Source organism: Lissotriton vulgaris, chromosome 2_1 (genome assembly GCF_964263255.1).
Source record: "Lissotriton vulgaris chromosome 2_1, aLisVul1.2, whole genome shotgun sequence".
Taxonomy (NCBI): Eukaryota; Metazoa; Chordata; class Amphibia; order Caudata; family Salamandridae; genus Lissotriton; species Lissotriton vulgaris.
The window spans coordinates 1,250,420,238-1,250,442,645 of NC_141687.1; the positions used below are offsets into that span (position 1 = coordinate 1,250,420,238).

The 22,408-nt window shown below is 46.0% G+C and overlaps 1 protein-coding gene across 1 annotated transcript in view; it reads left to right on the forward strand.

The window, feature by feature from the left end:
- The window catches only part of LOC147732447 (uncharacterized), an 899,668-nt gene that overhangs the window by 302,950 nt on the left and 574,310 nt on the right, over window positions 1–22,408 (forward strand). The window contains exon 5 of the mRNA XM_086956972.1: window positions 14,656–14,727. Within this exon, the coding sequence (XP_086813098.1) occupies window positions 14,656–14,727 (72 nt within the window). The remainder of the gene's footprint in view (window positions 1–14,655; window positions 14,728–22,408) is intronic.

The following is a 22,408-nucleotide window of genomic DNA, read 5'->3' on the forward strand; positions in this document are numbered from 1 at the left end:
TGATAGGCTGCTGACAGATCCAGAACACTGTAGCAACTAGCTTCTTTGATCAATGTGAGGACCCCATGGATATGTGGCAGTGGGTGTCTGTCCACCCAGATGTTTTCATGTAGGTCCCTGAGATCCACACATACCCTGATGTCCTTACCAGAGGCTTTGGTTGCAAGAACTATCGGAGCCAATCATTGGGAACTGACGATGGGTTCAATTACCCCTAAAGCCAATAGGGGGTCCAATTCGAGTCTTATGGGGTTTGCATATGGTGAGGAATTGGCCTAACTTTATGTGCAACCAGCTTGGCCTTAGATTTGAGTTTGATAGAATGTTGATAGTTTTTCAGCAGACCCAACTCTTCAGTGAATACCTTGGGGAACTCGTTGCAGATCTCCAACCCTCCCACTGATGGGTCTACCTGAAGAACTTAGGGGGTATTGGGGTCTAGCTTAATACCTAATTCCTTTTGATGCCTCCACCCAAGTAAATTGGAACCTTTCTGAGTGACATAAATCTTGCCAACAGTTCTCCTGCCTTTGAATCCGATTTCCATTGTAGTCATTCCCAGCAGGGGTATGGGATATCCATTGTTGCCCCCGGGTTGTATGTCAGGAGATTGCAGCATGCCTTGCCATGGAGGAAACAGTTCAGAGAATCATTTCAATTCCACTGAAGTGGGAACAAGAGTCTGCAGATACTGATACATGTTTCCTATCCAGAGTGATGTTGAATGAGGGAAAATATGTGGCTTTAGGGCTACCTTGAAGTTGGAACACCTATTTGGTCTCAGCGGGTTCGTCATGTTCAATGGCAAGACCAGTTTATTGCATTGTTCTCTACAGACTCTTGCTATGTGGCCTCTTTTACCACACTTGTGAAAACTGCTCTTACCAGGCAAGCTAATTTGTTTGCCAAATGGGCTGGGTTGCTGCACCTGTAGCACTTGAGTTGGACTGTTGCAAAGGATGTGCTGCTGATTTTATTTTTACTGTTTTTCCATATGTCCTGTTTGTTGATGACATTTACATGAGCTAACTTGTCCCCACTCTCCTTCATCGCCACGATGTTCAATTCCTATTGCAATGTCAATAGCTTCTTTATGGTCAGAATTGGCCACTAATCAGACCCTCCAGGATATTGCGGCATGAACTAGCAAATTTAGTGGCAAGAATCTGGAAATTTAGCGGCACAAATCTGGAAATTTAGCTGCATTTTTGCGGCACTTTTTTTTGCGATTTTTCCTACAGCAAACACAGTTATCTTATTTTATTTAGTTCTTTTACAACATGAAGCTATGTATCTTTGGTTTATTTACAATTTAAATAACAAACAGTGTGGAGGGTCGAGGGGATAGTTTACCGACCTGTCTACTCACTCCCCTAAACTAGAATACATAACAACAGAAGAGTAGACCAAGTCTAGAAAATGGTGTGTGTTTCTGAACGAGCGAACATGCAACATTTGAATGTACATGCAGATGGTGCCAGAAACTGTTGACTAACCAAGGTTTTGAATAGAACCCATCAGACCACCCATTTGGCGGAAATTCATCATTTGGGGGTTGGTAAATATTCAAACCTCTACCTGGCCATTTTAGTGCCAGGGTAACATAGAACCTCTATGTACAATGTTCCTCAATGTAGTGATGTTAATAAAGTGCAGTGCTCAAATAAAATTGGTGAATAAAATTGACTACTAAGACATAAGAAAGTTTCAAGATAGAGGTCAGAGTGTCAAAGCTTAAAAAACACGCCATGTAGTTGGAAATGGATACTACTCTGTGGCGCTGAGCAAGGTGCTTGGTAGGAATTAGAGGCCTAGAGCATGGCGTAGAAGTCTAAGAGAACGGGTCTGCTGGGCTGTGTAGCCGGGAGGGGAGGTCTGATCTCTGGTTTAGGAAGAGGAGTCCTGATGTGATCTGCTGGAAGAGGGTGATGATGCCTGAAGTGCTGTTTTAGAGGAGGAGCGATGGGATGCTGTTTGCTATCCATGGCTTTAAGTGGGCCGGGTCTCACCAGTGCTGAGCACCAGCAGTTTTTTAAAGGGGGCCTCGAAACGGGTCTCTATTGGGCTCTGTTTTGTGCCCTGGCACAGGCGTCCGTTTTTTTCCGGACTGCAGTGACAGCAGGCACATTGATGTGCGCCGCTCACACTGCTCACTTCTCCTTAGTGGAAGTTATGGCATGAGGTCATGCCAGGTAAGCATTGTAGGGGAAGGGAAATCCTTTAAAGAGAGTCATTTTCTCTCTGTATTTCCCTTCTCTTGTTGAAACTCAGGAGCAGCAACATTGTGGTGATGTCACCACGGCTCTAAGAGGAAGCTTTTTTAATATTCTATACAAGCCATAGTTGCTGCTTATTTAGTTTATGTCACTAACAGCCATTGACAAAGCCAATAGTCCTGACTTGTTGTAGGTATGATGTTACTTGTTGTATCATATATCTGGATGAAATGACAGAAACAGCAAAATACAAGTCGGGCGCCACACTGTGCTCGGCACAGATTTTTAGCTTGTGTTTTTAAGCCATGCCCTTAATTACATTGGAGACCCCCCCCCTGTTTTTTCATCCCACTTAATGATACTATCCTTGTAGGTAAGCGCTTCATGGCCCCAGATAGGAGTAGTGAGCGTTATAAAAATGTTTCAATACAATAAAATGAAGCGTAGGGAATTTTGTGTGCTGTGTTGTGCTGTAGTGAGAGTCCTGGTGAACTTTGAAGAGTAGGAGGCGGTGGTCGGCTGTGTAGGAAGAGATAGGAAGAGAAAGGAGGGCTGATGTGCAGCGGTCGAAGTGGAGCCCTTGTGTTGGGCAGTCGTAACAGGCAAACCCTTCTCTCAGTGCATTTAGTTCTCATAAAGTCTCTACTTTGGAAGCTGAAGTCTCTCTAATAGACTGGGACAGGCGATGGTGTGGACTGAGAGCATGTGTCCTGAAAATGTTCTTATTTTGGGTTTGAACTCGGCCTGTGCCGCTTTGCCGGGATGTGCAGCCCCGGTACAAAGCAGCTCTCCCCTAAGCCTCGCCATGGGACAGCGCGCCCGGCTAGCACATTTCCTGGCCCACGCACCCCGGTTGCTCCGACAGGTGGCCTGCTAAGGGCTGGGGTTCAGGAGTCGACACCTTACTCAAGGCTGGGATCTCAACGCCTCCTCTGACAGAAGACTGCCCAGAAACCAGGAGGGCTGTGAAGGTACATTTGCTTGTCTCCGAGCTGCCCCCTACCTTCATTCGGTCACTCTGCATCCCCAGCTGCCTCTAACCCTCAGGGTCTCGGGCACTACTGCCTTCAGCTCCTGCGCTCCTTGTCAAACGCAAGTAGTGCTTTATTCGGCCCTCCCCCGGGGTCGGCGTGGGACACAGTCTCAAAACGAGGGTTTAGGGTGAGAGCCACAGGGCCAACAGAAGGGGTCTGCCTTCATCCCTTGAATTTCACGGGCACTTTAGTAAAAATCGCTGCATTTTTACAAAACTGCTGATTTTGTGATTTTATTGCAAATCGCGAAATCCTGGAGGGTCTGATTTATAGTCTCTCTTGGATTTTCAGGTTATTGGTACACCTGACCAATTGATCTCTGATAAGTGAATCTTGGAGAGACTCAAATTCACACCTGTTTGCTAAACCTTTCAAAGCAGCAATGAATGGTTTCACTTTTTCGTTTTCTCCTTGAACTCTAGAGAAAAATGTATGCCTTTCCAGAACTACGTTAATTTTCTTCTCAAAGTTTTTTTCTAATCTATTTACTGCAGCTAGATAGACATTTTCCTCTTCATCGCTGTCCTCATCATCAGGACTGCACACTGAGATGTTATCATATGTTTTACGACCTTCAATTCCCAAGTTGTGAAGCAGTGTGTGTAACTTCCTTAACGGTGAGAATTGTTCTCCCCTATGGCGATAAGATAGGATTCCAACAAACCAAACCACTGTTTTCAGGGTAATAGAGGTTCCCCTACCTCGTTTAGAAAAAGGGGTGGCAGTGACATGTTCGCAGAAGCCATAGCAACCTATAGAAAGGAGAGGTACAGTCACAACATAGATCTTTATTTAAACTGGAAGCTGCCCCCTAAAGCTGTGCCCATCTGCTAAAAAACAAACTCAGACCAAAAACATTGGCTGTGCCCATCAACAAATAGACACTATGCGCAATTCTGCAAGAACCAATAAGATGTGCCTATCAGTGACAGAGAGCTGACGTGCAGTGGTTAATTTGAAGAGAATTGACTGTGCCTGCCAGCGACATAAGCACGTTAGCATAGGTAAAAGATCATCAACAATATAGACATTATGCACAATTCTGCAAGAACCAATAGGCTGTGCCTATCAGCGACAGAGAGCTGACAGGCAATGGCTAACATTGAAGTGAATTGGCTGTGCCCATCAGCGAGTACTAGAGTAAACAGGTAGATGATTACATAAGAACCAAAGCTGTGCCTGTCGGCATTGAGGCAAGCACAACAGGAACCAGTAGATAAATATCGCTACACAGCCGGTAATTCCTGGAGCAGACAGTAGGGAATACACACCCCTTCCCCAAACCACACAGGAGGGGACGGCAACCACCAGGACGCCCTGCTTGAAGGGAGGAGTAGAAGGCGGCAAACTTGAAGCGAAAGCAGGCATCTCGATAAGGCGGAGCCTGGTCCCGGTATAGCAATGTATGAAGGACTTGAAAGCTGAGGAGAAATGGTGGGCGTCGTCAATGGAGAGGTGTTGATCGAATGACCACTGCGTCCTGGAGTGCTCGGTGAGGGTCAAGATTGCTGAGTAGCGGCGGGCAACGTTCAAGAAAAGGTGCTCCGAGGAGAACGTTGAAGCAGGCGCTCGCCCCAGCCACCAGTGAAGACTCCGCTCAAAATAGGATTACGGGCAAACTGCAGGCACTGAGAGGCTCACAGGACAGTCCATCGCTCCAGTAGCTAAGAAAAAGTCCGGACTGGTAAGGAGCAGGGCAAGCCTCTGTTGCTGAGCGGAAAGTCTGGGAAGACTGGGGTCAAATGAACGGCCACCGTTTTTGCAGCTGGGGAGTAGACTCCAATGACACAAACAATGATTCCGCGGGCTGGGTGATCAGCGCAGAAGCCAAGAACTCTGCCTTACACAAGCCACCTTGATTTTGAAGGCAGAGGATTACACTCTGCCCAACAGATGACTATTGTCCTGAATAAGACACTAAGGGGCAGCCTTTTTATTGAAACCGGTCCAGGAATACACACCAGCACTCCGTGATCCAAAGCGCCCACAGGATACTGCTTGTTGCAGGGAGACTATCCAGATGGGCTACACCAGGCACAAGTGAGATGAGCAGGAAGTGAGCTACTGAACATCGCGCTAGTTCCCAACCAGACAAGGGGCAACACTTGTCATAATACGCAGTAACAATACCTTCCTCACTGGTAAGAGGGTAAGAGGACTAAACAACTCGAAGATCCAGTAGCAGAAGCATACGACACCTGTTGACAGCAGGACCGCAGACACACTTATTCAGAGGTGCAGAAGTAAAACAAGCATTTGCAATGCAATAGGTATCCCATTAAAGTTTGAGCTATTGATCTTGTAAATGACAATATTTTTATTTATGTGTTGGTTTTGAAAATAGCTAAATTAATAGCTTTGTCATTTACAATGCCAATAGGTATAACTTTCGCAAATGTGACACCTAAGCATTTGTAATGCAACATGTTTTGCAACATGAGCGCTTGGATGCCCTCGGGCAACAATTGCGCTCTATAAATCCCCAAGTTTACAAGTTTTTATTTACTTGACTTAGATGTATTGATATTACAAATAACGATGGCTTTTAATTTTTTTAAATAATTAATACTTAAAAGTGATTGTAATTTATAATGGCAATAGCTTAAACTTTTGTAAATAACTTTTGTGAAGATTATGTTTAGTGCATTTTATTGTGATGAAAATCCAAGAACAGAAGTGAAATATTAACATCTTTTTGTGACATTTGTAATAAAGCTTAAAACATTGAGAGAACATATTTGACCCAGTTGTTGTTGAATTGTTGCACAGATTGATGATGTGATGGCGCGTAGTGATGTTGTGGTGGCGACGAGTGATGCTGTGGCGTTCAGTGATGCTGTGGTAGCACATAGTGATGTTGTGGTGCCCCTGAGTGATGCTGTGGTGGCCCTGAGTGATGCTGTGGAGGCCGTGAGTGATGCTGTGGAGGCCGTGAGTGATGCTGTGGAGGCCGTGAGTGATGCTGTTGAGGCCGTGAGTGATGCTGTGGTGGTGCTGAGTGGTGCTGTGGTGGTGCTGAGTGGTGCTGTGGTGGTGCTATGGTGGTGCTGTGGTGGTGCTGAGTGATGTTGTGGTGGTGCTGAGTGGTGCTGTGGTGGTGCTGAGTGGTGCTGTGGTGGTGCTGAGTGATGCTGTGGTGGTGCTGCTGAGTGGTGCTGTGGTGGTGCTGAGTGGTGCTGTGGTGGTGCTGAGTGATGCTTTGGTGGTGCTGGGTGGTGCTGTGTGATGCTGTGGTGGTGCTGAGTGGTGCTGTGGTGGTGCTGAGTGATGCTGTGGTGCTGCTGAGTGGTGCTGTGGTGGTGCTGGGTGGTGCTGAGTGGTGCTGTGGTGGTGCTGAGTGATGCTGTGGTGGTGCTGAGTGGTGCTGTAGTGGTGCTGAGTGATAATGTGGTGGTGCTGAGTGATGCTGTGGTGGTGCTGAGTGGTGCTGTGGTGGTGCTGAGTGGTGCTGTGGTGGTGCTGAATGATGCTGTGGTGGTGCTGTTGTGGTGCTGGGTGATAATGTGGTGGTGCTGAGTGATAATGTGGTGGTGCTGAGTGGTGCTGTGGTGGTGCTGAGTGATGCTGTGGTGGTGCTGAGTGGTGCTGTGGTGGTGTTGAGTGATAATGTGGTGATGCTGAGTGATAATGTGGTGGTGCTGAGTGGTGCTGTGGTGGTGCTGAGTGATGTGGTGGTGCTGAGTGGAGCTGTGGTGGTGCTGAGTGATAATGTGGTGGTGCTGAGTGATGCTGTGGTGGTGCTGAGTGGTGCTGTGGTGGTGTTGAGTGATAATGTGGTGGTGCTGAGTGATAATGTGGTGGTGCTGAGTGGCACTGTGGTGGTGCTGAGTGGTGCTGTGGTGGTGCTGAGTGGTGCTGTGGTGGTGCTGAGTGATGCTGTGGTGGTGCTGAGTGATGCTGTGGTGGTGCTGAGTGGTGCTGTGGTGGTGTTGAGTGATAATGTGGTGGTGCTGTGGTTGTGCTGAGTGGTGCTGATTTGTGGTGCTGAGTGACGCTGTGGTGGTGCTGAGTGACGCTGTGGTGGTGCTGAGTGATGCTGTGGTGGTGCTGAGTGATGCTGTGGTGGTGCTGAGTGATGCTGTGGTGGTGCTGAGTGATGCTGTGGTGGTGCTGAGTGGTGCTGTGGTGGTGCTGTGGTGATGCTGTGGTGGTGCTGAGTGGTGCTGTAGTGGTGCTGAGTGATAATGTGGTGGTGCTGAGTGGTGCTGTGGTGGTGCTGAGTGATGCTGGTGTGGTGCTGAGTGATGCTGGGGTGGCGCTGAGTGATGCTGTGGTAGTGCTGAGTGGTGCAGTTGTGGTGCTGAGTGATGCTGTGGTGGTGCTGAGTGGTGCTGTGGTGTGCTGAGTGATGCTGTGGTGGTGCTGAGTGATGCTGTGATGGTGCTGAGTGGTGCTGTGGTGGTGCTGAGTGGTGCTGTGGTGGTGCTGTGGTGGTGCTGAGTTGTGCTGTGGTGGTGCTGAGTGATAATGTGGTGGTGCTGAGTGGTGCTGTGTTGGTGCTGAGTGATGCTGGTGTGGTGCTGAGTGGTGCTGTGGTGGTGCTGAGTGGTGCTGTGGTGGTGCTGAGTGGTACTGTGGTGGTGCTGAGTGATAATGTGGTGGTGCTGAGTGGTGCTGTGGTGGTGCTGAGTGATGCTGGTGTGGTGCTGTGGTGGTGCTGAGTGATAATGTGGTGGTGCTGAGTGATGCTGGGGTAGCGCTGAGTGATGATGTGGTGATGCAGAGGGCAGAAAGGCACAAAAAACGAGTCTAACAGAGGGCCCAAAGGCACAAAAAACGAGTCTAACAGAGGGCATAAGGGCAGAAAAACAAGGTGAAAACGAGTCTAACAGGGCAGAAAGGCACAAAAAAACGAGTCTAACAGAGGGCAGAAAGGCACAAAAAAACGAGTCTAACAGAGGGCAGAAAGGCACAAAAAATAGACACACAGTACTCTCTCAGCAAACAGTGCACAGCGGGCCCACGCATGCGTGTTGCCAAGATGTGTCTCTGGAGGGTGAGCTGGGGCCGTTGGGAAATGCAGATACAGAGGAGGGGATGTCACACTGCATGAAGTACCGTGACAGCTAAACAAATACATGGATGCATTTAACGAAAAGCCCCAGTATTATAAAGGACAGGTCATCCTTGCGGCCCATCTTAGTCCTTTCCCAATTCATTAAATCCCAGTTCAACATTCATTTGCATAAAAGATCAGTGAGCCGTATCCAGGGTGGCATGATGCGAGCAACTGGACACGCTTCAGCGGAGGCCAAACGTGAGCCAGTTTGTCAGTCTGTGGCTTGTCTGTCTGGATGACATGACAAAATGCTACAGCACTTCAGCGAGTAGTTACACAAGTCTGGGATCTTGGAAAGCGTGGGTGGAAAGCTGGTTCCGCAACTATGTAAAGAAAAGAGCTGTGGCAGGAGTCGGGGTTTCATTTGACTTCTGTAATAAACTTAATACAACTTCCATCTGTGCCTCCTTTTTATTTTAAGTGCAACACTATGGACGGAATTGTGAGTGTCAAGGCATGTGTACCACCAATGAATCCAACAGAAGGTCCACCGGGTCTTGGGGAAATATCGGTGATATATTGGGGATCTATAAAGAGCCTACTGTTGTAGGGATAGCTAAATGGTGGCAGATAACGGGACAGCTTCTACACGAAAAGATGCTATTGGCCCAGCAGCTGAAATGAGGGCCGTACACACTACTTCAGGTCTACTTACAGGGCAACCCACTGTTCTGTGAGAAGGAATACTCAGCCGAACGGCATATGGTAAACCCCCGTCATTGGCTTACAAGTGATTGTCAAGTGGAAAACTGAGGAATAAAAAGAAGACATCAGTGAAGTCTGGAGAGAGGGAAGTTGGATAAACAGCAAAGTAAGAACAAGTTCCACAAAGATATGAAGCAGGCAGCACTGGACAAGAAGTTGGGGGTGGTGGTGAACCGTCCCCACACTGTAAGTCGTCGCCAGTGATATAATAGAAGACAGCAGTGCCATAAGTGTTGGAGTCAAGTCAAGTCAAGAGATTTATATAGCGCGCTACATACCCATAGGGTCTCAAGGCGCTTGAGGAAGGGTGGGGAATTACTTGTCGAATATCCAAGTTTTAAGTTGCTTTCTGAATGCTAGGTGGTTCTGAGTAAGGCGAAGGTGAGTGGGAAGAGAGTTCCAAGTTTTAGCTGCCAGGTAGGAGAAGGATCTACCTCCCATGGTGGTTTTGTTGATGCGAGGTACAGTGGCAAGTGCTTGGTTGGAGGATCGTAGCTGACGGGAGGGGGTGTAGAAGGACAGTCGTGTGTTGAGGCATTCTGGTCCAAGTTCGTAAAGTGCTTTGTGTGCGTGGGTTAGGAGGCGGAAAGTAATCCTCTTATTTACGGGGAGCCAGTGGAGGTTTTTCAGGTGACCAGAGATGTGTTCTTTACGCGGGATGTCTAGTATGAGCCTGGCTGAAGCGTTCTGGAAGCGTTGGAGTTTTTTCTGGAGTTTTGCAGTGGTACCGGCGTATAGGGTGTTTCCGTAGTCAAGGCGGCTCGTGACCAGTGCGTGGGTGACCGTTTTACGAGTTTCGGTGGGGATCCAGCGAAATGTTTTTTTGAGCATGCGAAGAATGTTGAAGCAAGATGATGAAACGGCGTTGACTTGTCTGTTCATCGAGAGTGAGGAGTCCAGGATGACGCCCAGGTTCCGTGCGTGGTCTGTCGGGATGGGTGCTTTTCCAAGGGCCTCTGGCCACCAAGAGTCATCCCAGGCGGAGGGGGAGGTGCCTAAGATGAGGACTTCTGTTTTGTCTGAGTTCAGTTTCAGACGCCTGTGCTTCATCCACTCGGCTACTTCTTTCATTCCTTCGTGTAAGTTGGTTTTGGTGGTGTTAGGGTCTTTGGTGAGTGAGAGGATCAGTTGAGTGTCGTCAGCGTAGGAGATGATGTTGAGGTTATGTTGGCGTGCGATGGTCGCGAGGGGGCTCATGTATACGTTGAAGAGGGTGGGGCTGAGTGAAGATCCTTGTGGCATGCCGCAGATGACTTCAGAGGCCTCTGACTTGAAAGGTGGGAGGCGGACTCTCTGGGTTCTTCCGGTGAGGAACGAGGTGATCCATTCCAGTGCTTTTCCTTGGATACCGACGTTTCTGAGGCGCTGTAGAAGGGTGCTATGACAGACTGTGTCGAAGGCGGCGGAGAGGTCGAGGAGGATGAGGGCGACTGTGTCTCCATTGTCTAGTAGAGTTCGAATGTCGTCTGTTGCTGCGATAAGTGCGGTCTCAGTGCTGTGTTTGGCTCGGAATCCGGACTGTGAGGAGTCGAGGGATTTGTTGGTTTCAAGGAAGGCGGTGAGCTGGTTGTTGACAGCTTTCTCGATGACTTTGGCCGGGAATGGAAGAAGCGAGATGGGGCGGTAGTTTTTGAGTTCGGTGGGGTCAGCTGTGGGTTTTTTCAGAAGGGCGCTGAGTTCTGCGTGTTTCCAGCTTTCCGGGAAGGTGGCGGAGTTGAGGGAGCAGTTGATGACATCTCGGAGGTGTGGTGCTATGATGGAGTCTGCTTTGTTGAAGATGTGGTGAGGGCATGGGTCAGTTGGGGATCCTGAGTGGATGGAGTTCATCAGGCGGATGGTGTCCTCAGTGGAGATTGGGTTCCAGTCTTTAAGGATGTTCAAGGGGGGTGAAGGTCCTGCAGAAGGTTGGGTGGGTTGGTCTCCGGGTCGGTTGTCGAAGCTGTTGTGGATGTCTGCGATTTTGTTGTGGAAGAAGGAAGCTAGGGAGTCGCAGAGGGCTTGGGAGGGGGTGATGTCGTTGGAGTTGGTTGATGGGTTGGTAAATTCTTTGACGATGTTGAATACTTCCTTGCTGTTGTGGGCGTTGTTGTCTAGTCGGTCTTTGAAAGCGGCTTTCTTGGCAGACCGGATTAGTTGGTGGTGTATGCGGGTGGCGTTTTTGAAGGCGTCCCTGGTGCTGGTGTTTGGGTCTTTTTTCCAGAAGACTTTATTTTTTCCAGAAGACTTTATTCCGTAACACCACCACAGTCCAGTCAGCTGGAGTCAGCTGTGGAATCTTCAGGACAAGGTAAGGCTGAACCAAGGAGAAGGAAGGGGAGGGGGGGGGGGGTGGTGGAAGGTACCAACTAACAGATTATAACGGTGTGCTACTACAGACGAATACGTGGGAGCACCTTGATCATATACTATGAAGTATTGAGAGGGTCTTATCTAGCGACTGGTAATATAGGGAAAATTACTTATTCTTGCCTCTAGCTGGTATGGTTAAAAATTGGGAAAAGATGAAAAACATGCGGTTATGTGCATGTATTTCATAGGTCTACATGTTTCAAGCCCTACCCCAAGGCTTTTCGTCTGGCCCATGTATTGGTCTATTGAACACAACTAGTGAAAAGATAATCCAATCAAACGGACGGACTCTCTTTGGTTGCTACATAACTCATGCCACCTGCACACAAGGCCTTATTTAGACTTTGCTGGATGAATTACTCCATCACAAATGTGACGGATTTCCTGTACACCGTATTTCAAGTGCATTATATCGAATGGCACTTGTAATACTGTTTACAGGATATCCCTTGAGTAAACCATCAACCAGACTCTAAATCAGACCCCTAGTCGCTACTGTTACAGACAGATACAAACACAATATTAAGTAAAACAGCAAACAAAAATGGCAATTCCACACCCTGCAGCACATACATAAAAGGAACTAGCACTGGAAATCTTGTTTATAATGACTTGAAGAATATGACACAAACAACCCCCTGAACACACAAACAGACTAGACATGAAAGGTATAGACTTACATGGATGCACGCTCCACCTCACTCCTACTCTAGGTCAAATCCCAACACACAGTCTACCCCCTCATACTGTACATGAACCCAAACACCTGCACTTAATCCACATACCTTGCTAAAGACGCAGGCATTGTAAACTCACAAGTGCACAAAGGGTGGAGTTGGCGGGTGTCAAGCAAAGGGATCAAATTGACCAGCGAGCTCCGTGGACCTGGTTCTCGAGACAGGAGGCACAGTATGAAGAAATTAGGGAGAATACAATTTAAGGGGAGAAAGAGGGGGAGAAAATGGTTGGGGGTGTACGACTCACACATTGCATCAGACATTGCACCCTCCTGTTTCAGAACACGCATTCCCGTCTCATGTAACACCGCCTATTCGTTTCTGTAATACAAATGCCTGTCTCATACATCCATACATGCTGCATTTGATCTCTCACAACACATCGCAGCATAAAGTACACATATAGTCCATCCCTTTTCATTATGTAATGCTCATCTGCACTTGTGGGTTACTTACCACCCATTTTTAAATATTATTAGCAACAACATTTGGGGTTTTCATTGAACAAAAGCTCTGTATCATTTCCAAAATATGCTTTTCGGGGGCCTCTTCACACTGATCTCCGCCTATTTTCAGGCAGTGGACATAAACAATCCACAGTCGGTGTTGCTTAGCAGCCTCGTCAAAGCTACACTGGTGACAATAGACACACTCCCAGTGAACACCGCTGAAGTGCGGCAGGTTGACAGCCACAAAGAAAGGCATGCCGCTTTAAGACCCCGTCGGTGTAGACCAAAGCACACCTTCGAATTGATGAAGCCTTAGCAGGTCCATAAAACTCCAAAGAGCATGGCGGGCCACTCTGCAAATCATACACGCATCTACAATATTATGCAGCATTCAGCCCACTTGAAGCATCCAAAGGTTATTCGGGCATGGAATGAGGAGATGCCAGTTCCTATCACGGATGAACAATGGGCCTATTGCTGTAGCCAACTCACGGCTCTATCACCCAACTACAAACTTCGCTTAATACATTTTAAATATCTACATCGGTTTTACAGAACCCGTTATCCTACACCGTATTGGTCTAAAAGAAGACAAAGGGTGGTGGTGATGTGGCGCTGTCTCTCCCTCGTTCTTACACATGGCATGGAGCTATCCACAGGGGACGGCATTTTGGGTCAGTATATTCTCCACGATACACGAAATCATAGGCACACAAGAGGTCCCAGAACCCCTCCAGGGAGTACTAGGCTATGTGAAATAAACATCAATCGGGAAGAGGAAGCTGCATGTGATGCTGGTCATATTCGCTAAAAGATGTGTAGCACTACATTGGGGGAGGAGAGGTGCTCCTAACATCAAAGAATGGCTACGAGACGTCACATTCGGGCATACACAACTAACCACGTTTTGGGAATTAATGCCATCAGCATCCAGACCTAAAGATATCTGGGAACCATTTGTGTCATGGGCTCGGGAGCAGAAAGGGGAGGGAGGAGAGGAACAGGAGACAGCAGTGACTATGCCGACAGACGCTATAGAATCCGCAGAAAACAGTGGCTAATGAGATGGGGATTATTACATGTGGGGTAATTCAGACAAATGTAGCATACTTGATGGCGGGGTTGGGGAGAGACGCACCTCAAGCTATGGTGGTGTATGTGTATGGTGTTATAAAATTGTACTGATGTTTCAGGCCTTATTCTGTGTAGACGAGGTATCATCTGTTTACAGTATATGGGGACAAGAGGATGTATATCTATTACCCTCTGTTATGATGGAAGTACATGGATGTCCAATAGTGGATGTTACTGATAAGCAACTGGCATGTTGTTTGTACTGTTTATGATATTGTTTGAAAATATCTATAAATAAAAGTAAATAAATAAATAAAAAGGGTGGGCATAAACCCTGGATGGCTGATCAAACGCTTGATGCCTCCAATAAATGTGTAGGTAGATATTTGTATATGTAACCTCCAAGTTAAATAAGATGTAATTTGTCCTTTATTAGATTGCACTTATTTTTTGTCAATTCGCCAGGTGGATACCTTGACTCTTTAAAAAAACATGCAATAGCTAATTGATTAGACACAATAAGCCAGATGGTTTCTGTAGCTTCATTGTTAGAAACTATACAGGAATTGTTTCTATACACTTTGCAATTTAGTACATTGTTTGTAGTTATTTTAGGAGTTGAGCTTTGTATAATACAAATGTATGTTTAATTTCACTATAAGCCTTTGTGCTTTTTACATTGTAATGAATTGTTTTATGACGTATGTCTTGTAGATATTATGTACTCACTTTCAAAGCTATCAATCTGTACAATGAGAATGAGCTCTGAGTTGCTCAAATACCTCTGGTTATAAATAATGTGCATGAAGGCACAGCATGGTGTACATCATATATGCAGATGTTCAGAGAATAATATGTTGATAATTACCATTGTTGAAGGAGGGGAGGGACATCCTGACCCACCTAAGATTTCACCTGTCGCTCGTCATTACTACTCCAGCACTCCACTCTTAATAATGGTAATAAATAGCATTATACACTCTTCTCTATAAAATCTATGATGCACCCTTTCTGTTTTTTCTTTTTACCTAGATTGCTGGAGACATGCTATGCGCTGATCAGAATTTTGATATAGCTCAAGTTCTCAAATTCTTTCAACTAAAGGTAATTCAAGTTTTTGGTAACAAAAACGTTTTTCAGAATTAGCTGAATTTCATGGGCTTCACTTACACAAGGCATGATTGTAAATGTTATGCACACAAAGAAAACTCGAGTTAATGCAAAAAGAAGGCCTCAACTCATCATTTGGCCACATGAAGCCTAAGCTGAACTTTATATAGCCGATCCCCAAGATGCCTGATAGAGGCATGACATTGACTTCTCTCTGCATCAGAGAGAGACAGTTACATTTTTTCCCCATAGTGTGTTTGTGACACTCATCTACAACTGCCGCTATGTAGTGCCGGTCGGAGTGAATAGGAATTGGCTTTCCCCCACACTGCCGGCACTAGTGGTTTGGTCCTCTGTGTCATTGTGCATACTATGAGTAACGGATGCACGCCTGTATGGAGCATTGTATACACAGTGAGTAACCGAACCTGTGCGTCTGCCTGAGTTCGCCTACTGGGGATGAATGAATGAGTGAATCTGCATTTCTAAAGCGCATGGCTACCAGAAGGCCTCCCAGCGCTAGAAGCGGAGTCATAATAGAAACAGAAAAGTTTTCAGAAGTTTTCGAAAGGTCAAATAGTTATCCTCAAGACGAATATGATCAGGTAGCTGGTTCCACAATTTTGCAGCGTTATAGGCGAACAGACGTCCACCACTCCGGAACATTTTTATCCTGGGGACTACTGCAAGAAACGTGTTCCCTGAACGCAGGGACCAATTGGGACAGTAAAGGGAGATAATAGACCGGAGAATGGGCCCTTAGATGCCATTGTCTTATGAGTGATGCACGATGCTTTAAACTGAACCCTTTCAGCGACAGGGAGCCAGTGGAGGGTGGCAATAGAAGGCCTTGCAGATTCTGGATTGGGGGCCTGCGTAAGGAGGCGTGCAGCACAATTCTGTACCGTCGGCAATTTTTTTATGGTTGAACAAGGAGATCCTAAATAAAGAACATTGGCATATTCAAGTCGATAGAGGATAAACGCTTGAACCAACAGTCTCCTGGCATTAAAAGGCAGTAGGGGGAGGATTTTCCTTATCATCTTCAAAATCCTGTAACAACTCCCTGCCACTTTACGTGCTTGTTCCTTAAAGTTAAAATTGTGGTCCAACCAACACCAAGGCTCTCAATCTGTTCTTTAGAAGGGGGCTTTGGACCCAGACACCTGGGCCAGAGTGAACTAGCATTCAGGGGGAAGGCTTTGCCTGGGAACATAATCTCTGTTTTAGCCCCATTAAGTTTCAGATAAGAGTCTTCCATCCAGGGAGACACCCTTTCGAGACAGCCCGCTAGATCAGTTTCAGCTTTATCACATTGACTAATGGAGACAATCTGTGATTGTCATCCGCATATGTGATAAACTGAATGCCAAAAGGCTTAACAACCTCAGCCAGGGGGCTCATGTAAAAATTAAAAAGTGTGGGCTCAGGGAGGAGCCCTGGGGAACCCCTTACCTCAGTGGCATACTTTCAGAGATAAATCTATCCTCAAAAATTTGAAACGATCTATCCTCTAAAAAGGGCTCCAGCCACTTAAGGGCTGTCCCTCTCGCTCCTACGGGATGTGTTCGTTTGATGCTGATGAGCTTACTCCCCCTAATGGTCAGTGGAGGCACCCCAGTCCTGCTGGAGTACTTTCCATGAACTTGAGGTTGCTCATGGGCACCGTACTTGGGGGACACATGAGTGTGCTGTGGTGCATTCTTGAAGAAAAGTGGCATACCAGCATCAGTTTTAACCTGGAGTTACATGTGAGCCTGCTGGTGGCCAGGTGTGTGGGCAGATTTATAGAGAACTTATCGTAGATGGTGTGTCAAAGCAAAGCTGTGCACCCCACATAGTGATAGCCCAAACCCTTGGCAACCTGAACTCATTCACCTCTCCTAGAGCTGACGACTCAAACACCCAGAGGCCTTTTGGCCATGATTTCCATGCCCCTAGTGCAACTGTGTGGGCTTTGCCTGCCGCTCCTTTAATGCTTCACCCAGATGACGTTCTCACTGCGACTAAACCCCTCTGTTGACAATCTTCATGCTGCACAGTTCAGCAAATGCCATCCAACCTTTTGGTATACAGAATGCCCTATAATCAGTGGCGGCCAGGTGGAATATATGAGTCCAACATGTTTAAAAATGATTTCTTTGTCAAAAAAGAAACTGACCCTGCAGCAAAGAGATCCATCTTTCCTCATTTGCTGGATGAAGAGGTGGACAAGATGTTTCTCACTTTTCCAGGCATTGACTGCGTGAAAGCATTGACTGCGCTGAATCTTTAACTCCGCACAGTGTGCTGTCCACACTGATATTTTCCTGCGTCCGTGCATTCATCCAGTAATATTAACATTTTGTTCTGAGGTTGTCCAAACAGGACAAAATGAGCCCATCTATTATTTCTATCCTCACCTACATCAGCTGGCGAGCATGTACAAATTTGTTGACATATTTGAAGAACTGAATTACCAAATCATTCAAGAGTATCACTTGTCAGATCTCTGAAAAGAGAATGGGGACAGCAAGGAAGCCCCCGACCACTATGCATGCTCTTGTGCAAGCTCATGAACTCTCAGATACTAGAGCTGTGCACATTGAATCGCAGTAATTTCTAAAACCATCAAGATGGAGCCGAACGAACCCAGTGGAGAAGCCCATGCCATCTTCAAGAAACCACCAAAGAGAAAGCAAAACATGCTGTGCTGATACTGTGGTAACCTGCAACACCGAAGACCCCAATGCTCAGCTACCAAAGTGGTACACCAAAAAGAGTTCATTTCAGCCTATTTTTTGAGGCCAAGACCAAAGGCAGCAACCTAATTAGCTGCAGCGCAGCAGAACCCTAAACAAGATACTTTTGTGTTTATGGTACAGCAACAAGGTATTGAGCTGATGCTAGAATAATTACAGATGTGTTCCCTCGCATCGCTTTCCTGCTTGTAGGTTTTCCGTATGATGTTTTCGGGGTAGTTGTGATCTCGTAGCTTTTCTTAAAAAGCTTTTACCTCTATGTTAAAGTCGGTTTTCTGTATGCACGTTTCTAAGTCTGAGAAATTGGCCCTATTGGAGGTTTTCAGGTAGAGCCTTTAATGTAGAAATAGTTGCACAACATTTCACTTTTAGTATGGTTCCACAAGATGCACGTTTAATTTTTTACAGATCACTCCGACTAGTCATCGAATTAGCCAGCTGTAGGGGAAGGCAAAGACCGGCTAGTTTTCAACTGTTACCAATCAAACAAATACGAGGAAACCCATTGACATAGTTCCGAAATGGAAATTAAAAACTCTTACATCATAGACATGCCGACATCCAATTGGCCGGGAGAGAGCACTTCACATGCCGCTCATCTTCCCATGGTGATCGACGGCACGTGCGCTATGACCTCACGCTCACAACAGCATTCCAGGGTCAATTCTCTAGCCCTCAAGGAACCAGCTGACAGTGCCACTGATCGCCTAACGGGGGCGCTCAAGCAATGAAACACATTACCGACTGGTATCCTCCAATGAGCGTCTTCCACAACAGGCCCGCCTGTAAGCAGGTGAATCTGTAAAAAAAAGTACTTACTTTAAAACGCGCAAGAATCGGGGCTTACGAGAAAGATTGGTAGGTTTATCTGAAAGTGAGACACCTTGAGGAAGTAAGTGGGGAATACTAAGGGGGAGCATAACCGTGTTTACATAGACATTAAGCATTTCCTCTATTTTAAAATTGTTGCAATAAATAACCACTGCTTTGTGGTTTACAGAGTATGCCAATAGGGTCCACCCCTTTGGAGCATCCGATGTAGTGATTGACTACAATATTACGAGTTCGTTCTTATTCACAATATTGCATGCAAGTGAATTTACACAGGTGCAAAGTGCTGTTGGCTGTTTGATTATTGTAGATATGCCTGTTACAAACGAGAGCCATTTCCTAATTTTTACATTATGTCTGGCTTGTGCCTTACTTATTTAGATCACGTATGCTATATGTTACTGTGCACATTGTTTTCTAAGAATTTGAACCTACACTTCTAACTAAGAAAATGCAAAAAACAACTATAAGATACTCTCTGACACAATGAAAATTTGTTGGATGGGGGTATTAGGGGCAAAGTAAGGAGGTCTGCACACGATCTCTTTATATGTTTTCCTACATGGTAATTATACTTATGTTTTTCTCATAAACTTATTTTTACAGGATTGGTCGCAAGAAGTGACTCTGTCCTTAAGGACATACCTCCATTCCGCATCCCCTAGCGTGCTTGCATGTATGATCTCTGTTCCTGACAAAAGTCAGGTTGACCCGTAGAGGCACTTAGATGGATGGCTGAAACATGTTGACCACATTGAGGAAAATTGGGATGAATTTAAGTCTGACAAGTATCCACCACTGTTTTTAAAAATTGACCAGGACCTCCAGTACTAAAATCACTATTTGTGGTAGGAGTACCTGAGTCAATTTTAAAATCACCATTCACCATTACACACACTGTCACAATCACAACAAAAATCAGCTCCGCTGTAATCAGGCCTCGTAGGACACCCTGGAAGCATTCGGCAACCAGGGTGGGAACCCAAGCATGTCACCAACTAGGTTGGTGAGTGAGAGTTCTTTAAAAACACCCTGTGGGTTCCAAGGCTGTAGTTGAGAAGGTAGCTAACTCATTTTTTTGTTATATTGGTTATTGCTTGGGAAGATGAACAAGTTCTCTTTACCCTTCTCTCTCCCTGTTGTTTGATTACTTCCTGTGCAATTCAGTGTGTGGTCCTCTGAAAGATTGCTGCATATGCCTCCTGCATCAGTCGTAATAGCTGAAATCCCACCAGGAATGTTTCTGCAGAATTATGCCCCCCACCCATGCCAACATTAGCTGATATCGATGCTTCTGCTGTTTCCGGCATCAGTACTTGCTGAGATTCCACCCACTTCCATCTCAGCGCTACAAAGACTATGAATTGTGAGCCAAAGCTGGTTGTGGATGGTCCAGATGTCATAGTTTGAGTTCCCAAAGGAGTTTGAGATGGTGCCATACACTGCTGATTGACCGGGTTGGATTAGGATAATAAATAGGTTTGAGCGGCAGAAAAAAAAGAAGCCCATATTTGCATATTCCACCGTTTTGCAAATCACTTCTTCAGTGTTTTAAGTAATATGAAAAGAAGGTGAGGGGTTCTCTAAAAAGAGCCATGTTTTCTTAACTTCACTAAAATTTAAAAAACATGGAAATGTTGCCTGGACTCTGTGTGGAAGGGATTAGTTCACACTGGTGAACCACACCTGAATATGTGAGGCCACTTCTTCTTAGGTCCCCCTGCTCAATCTGCATACATTAATGGGCTGGCCCAGCAAGAAACTGGGAACTACACCTCCGCACTGTTGGTAAATGGGAGGTACAGAGGACCATCTGCCTTCAGAAAGGCCGAACAGGCCCCCACTGGGCCGCGGGCCGTGCCCAAACAGCACAGACAAAGCCCAAATCGGTCACTACACTGCCTAAAAAAGCGACGCACAGCTGCAACTCAGACACCGGCTCACTGCCTGCCTTTCCAAAACGACCTTGTTGATTGACATCTCTGTTCTTCTTTTTGGGATTCTCTACCTTATTGTTCCAGTTTATAGGTTCCAAAGGAGAACAGATCCTGTGCACACGCTGGTGAAATCAATTGTCCTGAAGTCGTGTGCCCAGGATCTGTTCTCCTTCGCTTTCGGATTAGGTCTTCCTATTCCGCTGCAGGGGTGGTTCTCTGGGTTTGTGTTCCACTGTCCTGTTTGCACCGCATGCCCACTGCACGAACAGTCCTATCAAGAGATCACACCGCTTAGAGCGCCATTGCTTCCTGCTCTCTCAACCCAAACCCAGTCTCTTTTCAAAAACTTATAGGTTCCAAAGGTTAGGATGAATGTAGTGTCAGTTGGAGTGGATAGGAGTTGGCACCTCCCCACGTCGCCGGCACTAGAGGTTAGGGTCTATATTTGTAATTATACCTACTATAAATAAATGACACGCACCTGTGTAGCGCAGTGTGCGAGGGTCTTGCTAAGAAACAAAAGCTCCCCTCAAGGTGCCTTCTCCTATTTAGTTTTTGTAAATGCAGTTATATCATCTCTCCCTCTCTGCATTGCTTTTCCTAAGACCCCAGCAAATGCTTTCTGAATTATCGGCCGAGAATGGCCTTTGTATTTTTTTGGTAAGTTAATGGTAGAGCAATTTTCCTAAATCAAAATGATATTCTTGACTAACCATTGGATCCATTAAGACCTGCAACAAATCTCGAGACATCTTTAAACAATCTGCAATAGATTAACGTCTGACATGGATTAAAGTTTTGTGGAGTTTTTTTGTTTTTTTTTAAATCAGTCAGAGTGGAACTTCAGCCTTTTGTTGCTGCTCTTGTGGCCGCGTCCTCTTTGTCGCTCTAAGCCGCTTGTTGTTCGTACAGTTAAAGGTCACATCTAAAGATTTCTTCATCAATTCGAGCAATTAATCGCTTAAAAGCAGAAGCACTTAGTGTTCGCTGTACATTACCAAGCAATTGGATTCAAGATGAACTTGAAATTTAAGCAAATGATTTTTAACCGGGTTTATTTTTAGTCTGGGGGACGACGGAAGCAGAATGGTGCGATAGATCGTAAAGTGCCTTTTAACTTGTTACAACTCACTTTGTACAAATGGAGCCTTTGGGGAGCATATGCGCGTCTGCTCGATGGTTTCCAAGCTGTAGTTGCTTCATTCATTTGCTTCGTTAACAATCAATTTTTAGCACTCAGTTACGGCGCAGGGAAAAGGGCTAATGGAAGTCTGGCTGCGCCGTCCGCGCTCATGACATTATTAGACAGTGACCGGGAGATTATCCGCCTTCCCAGGCGGCGGCTAATTCAACAGGACTTTCAGCCCCGCTTTCTCCTTGGGCAGAACTCGTTTCTAAGAGAGAGCGGCAATGGGCCTTCTAATGAGGCATTTCAGATTATCAATGAAGGGATGCTAAAATACTTTTTTTCCCCTTTTTTTTGTAATGTGTCCTTAATCAGTTCCTCCTGCAGTTCTCTCGGTAAAAGGTGCTTCAAACTAGGGGTATTAGTCAAATGAATTGACTGGAAACTGTTGGAAATTACATTTGATGCATTACACAACGCAACCTTTTTAAAGATTTTAGTTATTTTACTTGTTTATATGTTCTGTTCTGTGTTATGCTATGTGTTATGTTATGTTAGTGGCCAGTTGTAAATTTGGAAGCACACTCTGCCTTAGTGGGCTTTCGTAATGTGGTGTTGGAGTATAATAGCTTGCTGGTAACCCATGTTTGATAGGCCCACTCCTGGGTCCCTCAATATACCACTCACCGCTGATTTAAAATGTTTGTTTATATAGTGCACTGTGACTCCTTCTCTTATTGAAATAATACAGCCTTCCTGTATGTGTGCCACAGCCTCTCCAAAGACTTGCCCAATCGTCCGTCCTGATTGCGGCCAAGAGTCTGCTGACTCTATAATTATTATGTTATAGGTTGAGGCAGCTAAGATTAGTATTGTGCCGCCCGCAGCCGTTTTTGAAGCGCTAAGCCCTTTTCAAATCATTGACACTTCCATGCTAGGATTACCTCTGGCTGTTCCTTTTTGCTGACGTGGGCTCTGTTACTGAGAGAGACTCTGTTCCCCTATCGAGCCACGGACTGGGGCTGAAGAGACAACATCAC